This window comes from Physeter macrocephalus, chromosome 13 (assembly GCF_002837175.3).
Source record: "Physeter macrocephalus isolate SW-GA chromosome 13, ASM283717v5, whole genome shotgun sequence".
In the NCBI taxonomy this organism is placed as follows: Eukaryota; Metazoa; Chordata; class Mammalia; order Artiodactyla; family Physeteridae; genus Physeter; species Physeter macrocephalus.
The window spans coordinates 12733447-12741225 of NC_041226.1; the positions used below are offsets into that span (position 1 = coordinate 12733447).

Here is a 7779-nt window from a genome sequence, read left to right on the forward strand (position 1 = left end):
CCTCCCCCGTTGCGGAGCACAGGCTCCGGACGCGCAGGCTCAGCGGCCATGGCTCACGGGCTCAGCCGCTCCGCGTCCTGTGGGATCTTCCTGGACCGGGGCACGAACCCGCGTCGCCTGCACCGGCAGGCGGACTCTCAACCACTGTGCCACCAGGGAAGCCCGGTGCTTTTCTCTTATGCTGTGGATTCTGATCATTCCCTAGGATGTGTCTGGGGACGGACCTTACTCAGCCCACTTGGCACTCAGTGGATCTTTGGCTCTGGAAATTTCCTTCTATTATTTCTTTGATTATTTCCTCTCTGTTGCCTTTGTCTGTCCTTGGAAACCTTCTATTAGATGCTGCACATCCTAAATTGATCCTTCAAGTCTCAACTTCTGCAAGACTTAAGTTTATTGTTCACATCACCAGCTCAGGCTTTAGTCCTTCTAAAGACTTACAATTTCAGTTAATTTAACATGAATTGCTCATTTCTAAGACTTTTTTCTCTCTTTTGATAATTTATCATAACCCGCTATTTTTAGGACATGATATCCCCTGTGAACATACAAATTAGAAATTTTAAGTTTTTTCTATCCCCTTTATAATCTGCCTCTGGAATAGTTGTCTAGTGATCCTTGCTTATCCAAACATAAATATGACTCAAGGACTCAGCTGCAAATTAGAAATTTTAAGTTTTTTCTATCCCCTTTATAATCTGCCTCTGGAATAGTTGTCTGGTGATCCTTGCTTATCCAAACATAAATAGGACTCAGCTGACATGTATGAGCAGTTTCCCCTGCAGTCGGGGTGGTCTGCTTCCCCAGTCACTCTTTCTTCTAAACTGTGGGTTTGGTGTGAATGGTAGGGATAATGGAAGAAAGGCTGGACAGCAAAGTGGCTGAGACCAGCTATTTGTCAAAATATAGGCAGGCTTTACTCTGAAAACCAGTCACTTTGGTTTATTTCCCTCCTGGGCAGAGCTGCCTTTCCTTTCACCCTTGTCAGTTGTAGAGGTCTGGAAACTACCAATACCAGGAGCCCGTGTCCCACGTAGCGTTCATTTTCTTTAGAAAGAGCAGTGCCTGGGTTTGATTCTCTGGTTAAAAGTCCCGTTGCGGGCTTCCCTGGTGGTGCAGTGGTTGAGAGTCCGCCTTCCGATGCAGGGGACACGGGTTCGTGCTGCGCGCCCGGAGCCTGTGCTCAGCAACGGGAGAGGCCACAACAGTGAGAGGCCCGCGTACCGCAAAAAAAAAAAAAAAAAAAAAAAAAAAAGTCCCGTTGCTCTGGCTGTAGTAGGAGTGAAGGGGAAGAGCCCAGGGGTGAAGAAATCCAGGGCCCCAGCTGGCCCAGGGGTTCTGCCCACAGCTAATTCTTTACCAGGGAAGCACCCTCAGGCCCATTTCATCTTTGCTTCTGCTAACATTCTGCCTGCACTATCACTAGAATTGTTTTACTGGGGCATTTATTCTCTATGTCTTTTATGCTGTGTTGTGTTTTTTTTTTCCACTTTTGTTGTGGTAGCAATTTGATCCCATCTGCTTTCTAAATTTAGCTTTCCTGTGGATTTTTTTTTTTTTTTTTTTTTTTAATGTTCAGAGACAGCTACTTTGTTCAAACCAAGATCCCATTAAGGACTATGAGTTGCACATGGTTGTTATGCCTCCTGGGACTTTTAATTTAGAATGCCCCTCACTTTTTTTTCTTTTCAATGATATTTACTTGCTGAAGGTATGGGCACACTGTTAAGTATCTCCCGCCAGAGAGACTGGGGTGGCTGGAACGTTGCCAGGTGTGGTCAATTCATCATTGCCAGCCAATCCCACTCACCCACCCAACCGTATTTGAAACAGAACAAAAATTCAAACTCCTTAGCATGGCCTTTCATAGCCTAACATCAACCCATGTCACCAGCCTCATGTCCTTCTACATTCTAAGAAGACAGCATAACACTTTCAAATGACCTTTGAAATTTGGAATTTCTGCAGTAGAGAGTATCAGGAACCTTCTAGAGTGTTTCCTTTTCATTTTATAAACATTCCTCATTCCCAGTGGTACCTGGAGCAAGGTGGGACTCTAAGCCACCGTGATGCTTTTGAGTGAAGAGTGTGAATCTCTGCTATGGCACAGGATTTCTTCTAGACAATTACACTGCCTTTGAAGCAAATGCCAAGCATTGAAACAGTCATTAACGACTGGTCATAAAAGGAGTGGTTATCTTTTTGTTTTTTAATTAACCAGGTTAACTGAAGCAACCTATGAATGTCCGAAAATAACCTACCTTCTACAGATGGGGTGACCATTTAATTTATCTTCCAAACTGAGACACTTGAGAAAGGGGGTGCTATTAATAATTACACTAAAAAAAAAACCCATATAAACCAGGATATCTCGGGCTATGAATCACCTGTAAACCTTTCTGTTAAGAAAAGTTTATTTTCTTTTTCCTTTAGAACCTCCTGCCACTTTTATGCATCTGCGTAAATACGTTTGATGTCTATATGGTCTTGCCATAGATATTTATTAAACCCCTACAACAGGGCGGATGCTGTGCTGGGAATTCAAGGTGAACAGACAAGCTCTCTGCCCTCCTGGGGCTTACATTCCAGGAGTCTTTTTTTTTTTTTTTCCTGCTGATAAGAAAGTATGGCTTTCAGTCCTTGGAACACAGGGAAAACAGTGGATGAGCCTCAGTTCTACCAAAGCTATTACTGATCCTTTTTTAACAGTTTGATGCAGTGGGAAGAGGGCAAAGGCTTTCGAGGTACGCAGAACGGCGTCTGCCACCTGTTCAGCCACTAATTAGTGGCTCTGAGTAAGATACTTATGTGACCCTCATCTGGGGGGCAATAATACTTACATCACAAGACTGTTATAAGGAGTAATGTTTGTACAATGCCCTGTAGGTGGTAGTTATTGCCATGTGTCCTCAGGTAATACCAAACCCGAGCACAAAACCCATCAAATCAACCTGATGGGGAAGGGGAGATGGAGAGATAGAATTAAAAGGAAAATGTATCTATGGCAGGCAGTGAAAACAGCCCTAAAACCAAACTGCTCTCTGCATTACCTGAGTCACAGGGCTCGGGACACAGGGCCAACTGAGAAGCAAAGGTAAGTTTTGAACAACAGGCATCAGTTGCTAACTTGAGCCTTTTCCTGGATAGCACCTAGCGCTTCTGACCACATTCCCCTCAGAGGCCCAGTTCCCAAATTCTCCAGAATCGCTCAGCTAGTCTTGTGGAGAAAAGTCTAGAGCAAGCTTTGAAGGGCAGAAACCAGGTACTGGGGAGAAACTGAGGAGAGAGGGAAAGAGATCCGAAAAGGGATGAGAAAGCCAAGTATCACTCACCGGTCCTTCTGTGCCGGAATCAAAGGTTTTGCAGTGCCTGGCAGCAGGACACAGAGGGGCAGGAAATAAAGCAGCTCTGGAAAGAACTGATTTGCTCTCCTGCCCAAGGCTTCCTTCCCTGCCCCACAAAATCATCACACTAGGAATGCTCCTAATCAGACAAATCAGAACACTGCCCTAGTCCACTATCCCCAAGTATCTCAAATTAACTGAATAGCTTCTAATCAACTTCAATTTGAATATTTATATAGTTAAAAATATCTTGTTGATGGTGTAATATGAGCACAGGTGATGAGAAGGAGCCACAGATAAGAATAAAAGGAAAATGAATAAAACGTTCTAGTACATTAGGCTCTGGAAAACTGCTTTTAGTACCTCTAAGATTTTCACCATGAACACCACGATTTGAACCAATGCTAGGCCTCCTTTGGTGGAAATTTCTTCCTATTTGAATTGCTTACTGCACTCTTTTAACAAAAGCAATACATATTCATTGTGGAAGGTTGGAAAATTCAAAACAGTGTAAAGAGAAAATAAAAAGCATCAAAGTCCAGCACTCAGGGATAAACACTACTACAACTTGCTGTAGATCTGTTAAGTGTGGGCAGTTTTTACAATGCGACATCATCCTCACCAGTGCTCTTCATCCACTCTGATTTCTGAGATCAGAGGAAGACGCAGGGCACTCCAGTCTCTGCCATTTTTAAAACACTGGATTTCCATTTGCAATCTGTGGCAGGCTAAACCCTTAATTAGTAACAGCAGGTGCTGAGGTGCTTAAAGCAAATCACTCCTACATTTTAGTGAGCTGTTATTTATGTTATTCTTATCACTGGGAGCAGCACTGACAACTAGCAGCAGCTGCAGGGCTGATGCCCTCAAGGGGTAATTGTTGGCCTCCAGTTTCCCCAGGAGTCAAGGGATTTAAGCAGCTCTATCTGGAGAAACTGAGTGAGCTGCTCTCCCAATGCAAACAAAAGGTTCAGTTGGGGCTTCAGACTCTTAAGGGTGGGAAGCCACAGTTATTTATGTACTACTCGATAATCAGATATTTTATTCAGAGTTCCATTTTGTGCAGCTTTGCCTAATCCTGCACCCCCAAAATAGTTTTTCCTCTGAGTTTAAACAGGTGCCTCCATTTTTAAATAATTAAGAAAAACTTCTTAAACTCGGTCCACTCCAAGTGGTAGTGATTCGGTTCAGAACGCTTGTACTTAAGGAGTGAGGAGATTTAAGTATGCAGAACATTCTCAGGGGTAACAAAACTTAAGCAACGCAAAAGGTTTCCCTCTCACATTTATCAAGACGTGAAATACTCAGAAGAAAGCCAACACCAGGTGACCCTGCTTTCTGGGGTCGGTGGGGTTTTGTTTATGCTTCCTTCCTAGTGGGCTGCTAATCACCTTTCATTTTTATCGAAAACAGTCACCAAAATGATTCTGTGCGTCTGCCGAGGGGATGATAAATAAGGTGCGTCCAAAAGAGGCCAGGGGGCCTTTTGACTTCCAGGGAGGGTGGGCGGGTGTGCGAAGAGGGCCGACGCGTCTTCCCGCCAACGGCACGGTCTCTACACACGTCTGCCTGTTTGAGGCTCAGCGCGGAGAGGGCAGTACAAGGACACTCTGGACGCCACGGCAGTGAGCACAGCGAAAAAAGGCACCTCGAGCTGTGCAGACAAGAGAGCTGAAGATCAACTTTTCCACATTCAATATGTTGAATAAACTTTCCTACACTCAAACTGAAAAGTATGAATTCAACTTTCCTATATTCAGGCTGAAACCAAAGTTGTCACTCCCGTTTTTATCCGGCCACCAGCCCGAATATCTACCCTACGACGTCTTGCTCCCGCGTCGCCCCACCAACGGTCTGGGGGCCGGGAAGATGGGTTTGGGTTGGCGAGAGTCAAGAGCTCGAGGGGGTGACTCCGTGACACAGTCCAGTCACCCTCCCTCCTCGGGCCTCCGCTCCGTCCTCGAGGTGGGGAGGCGCCCGCCGTGGGGCCCCTCGAGCGAGCCGGGGCGCCCGGCGAAGCGGCCGGGACTGGCTCGCGCCCCGCAGTGGCCCCCGGGCCGTCCCCAGACGTACTGGCCTGCGCCCGGCGTGGCTGTGCCGCCCGACTGGGTCGCCGCACCGGCCCGCGCGCGGTTTTAAACGCAGCTGCCTCCCCTTCCTCATCCTCCGCCTCTTACCTGCTCAGGGGTTTGGCCGAGCTCCGGGCGGATAATTGAGTCCGCCATGGCCCGTTGCCCACGTGCGGGTCCTGAGGCAGCCTCGCCACGGGAGGAGCTCGCAGTCAGCCCGTCGCGTCCGCCGCCCGCCGCGCGCCAATGGCTTCGTGCCCGCAGCTGCTGGGCGCCCGCCCCCGGCCCGCCCTTAAAGTGGCCCTGCCGCCCACCGCTGCTCCGAGGGTCCCGGCCCGACCGGGGCCGGGGGAGGGCTTCCGGGGGTGGGGGTACCCGGGGGACGGGGATGGGCCGCCCCAAGGTGCCCTGCAGGTCCTGAGGAGACCCCGTCATTGGCGCGCTGCCCACCCAAAGTTCCATTCCACGTGCCCCCGGTACATCACACAGCTCAGGCCTCGGGTGGAACTTCCACTGCCCGCCTTGGGGCGGGTGGCGGGGCGCAAGGGCTTGTCTAAAAGTCTTCAGAGTGTCTTATGGGAACGCTTTCAAGTTTAAATATTAGGAATTAGCAAACTAGATTTTTTTCTTTTTCCAAGACAAACATATGAGAGGACAGGGAAGGTTGAGGACTGTTATGGTGCTTTCTTTCCAAACTACTAAGAAGCTAAAAATTTTAGAAGCATTTCATGTTGTCCTGTGAGTCAACAAATATTGTCCTTATTTTCTCAAGTGAGAAATCTCCAGGTGGCGGCTGCTATGTAATCCGCTTTGTTCGGCCTTGCTAGACATTTTGTGGAGATCCACCGACTGCCAGGACCTGTAGGGGATCCTTCCTCTTGTCTTTACTACTGTTCCCATTGCTAAAAGTCGGTGGGGGTGAGGGGGTGATGGTATCTTACAGTGTTTGTCACTCTGGATTTGCCTAGACTCTTGACATTACTTGAACATGTAATATGCACATGCTCTACTTGAACCACCATCTCTGATCTCTGGGCAAGCCTCCCGTTTCCTGAGCAGGTGGCGGTGTGTTCTGATTTAGATCATGACAGCATGCAAAAATATAGTGGTTGTCTACGATTTTCATGGGAAGAAAAGCGCAGATAAATTTCTGATGGGATCATTCTGCACTATTTTTGGAAGTAAATGTACACATTTTAATAGATACGAATTTTGGTTCTTGATTGCTTTTCCACCTAATCAGGAACTGAGAGTGTCTAGCTAAACATCTGTGAAGCAGTTAGTTTGCCCAACAATATCAGCAGAGGTGAAATCATGCCCAGGCATTGGGGTAGGGGTGAATTGAGGCAGCTTTGAGCACTTCCCCCAGTCTGGTAATCAGTTTTGCCTTGACCTAAAGGTCTAGATTAACAAGTCTGATGCTAAAAGTGACAAAGACATAGTGGAAACTGACACAGACTCATTGCTTTTAAATTTGAGTGGACGATGCCCCTAAGCTTATGTGAGAGGAAGTAATCATTCCTGTGTTGGAGGAAGCAAAAAGGTAATAAAGCTCTTCAGTATCAAGAATATAAGATCCAAGCTCCATAGAACCAGATGAGATATTTGAATAGTTTCCAATCTCTTAAAAGAAAGAAAAAGAAGCCTACTTTGTAAATGAGCAGGCATCTACATCATAAAACAATGACTCTCACTGGGGGCGATTTTTGTCTCCCAAGGGACATTTTTTCATTGTCACAACAGGCATCTGGTGGGTAGAGGCCAAGGATGCTGCTAAACATCATACAATGCACAGGACAGCCTCCCAGAACAGAGAATTCATTATCTGGCCCCAAATGTCATTAGCACTGAGGTTGAGAGGCTCTACTATAAACCTTCTGAATTACAGCATAGAATTATAAACCATTTAATTTCTTTATCACATTTAACATTCTTGAATCATACTCATTTTTGTTATTGGAGACAGATGGGTAGATGGACTCTTTCTGTGTTTCCCTACAGTAACAATATGCTACTTATATTCTTGATGGAAAACTGAATACCAAGAATCATAAAATGTAATTATATGTAATTCTACATAGAGAAATATATTTTAAAATTTGCATTCAAAATTAACAATTCAAACTGCCTCTTAGAAAATGGTTTTCCGGGCTTCCCTGGTGGCGCAGTGGTTGCGCGTCTGCCTGCCGATGCAGGGGAACCGGGTTCGCGCCCCGGTCTGGGAGGATCCCGCGTGCCGCGGAGCGGCTGGGCCCGTGGGCCGTGGCCGCTGGGCCTGCGCGTCCGGAGCCTGTGCTCCGCAACGGGAGAGGCCCCAGCACAGGGAGGCCTGCATACCACCAAAAAAAAAAAAAAAAAAAAAAAAG

The 7779-nt window shown here is 46.8% G+C and overlaps 1 protein-coding gene across 1 annotated transcript in view; it reads right to left on the reverse strand.

The window, feature by feature from the left end:
• Positions 1-5569, reverse strand: part of SOHLH2 (spermatogenesis and oogenesis specific basic helix-loop-helix 2) — a 39572-nt gene extending 34003 nt beyond the window's left edge. The window contains exon 1 of the mRNA XM_024126053.2: positions 5522-5569. Coding sequence (XP_023981821.1) covers positions 5522-5569 — 48 coding nt within the window. The remainder of the gene's footprint in view (positions 1-5521) is intronic.
• Between the last annotated feature and the right edge of the window lie 2210 nt (positions 5570-7779).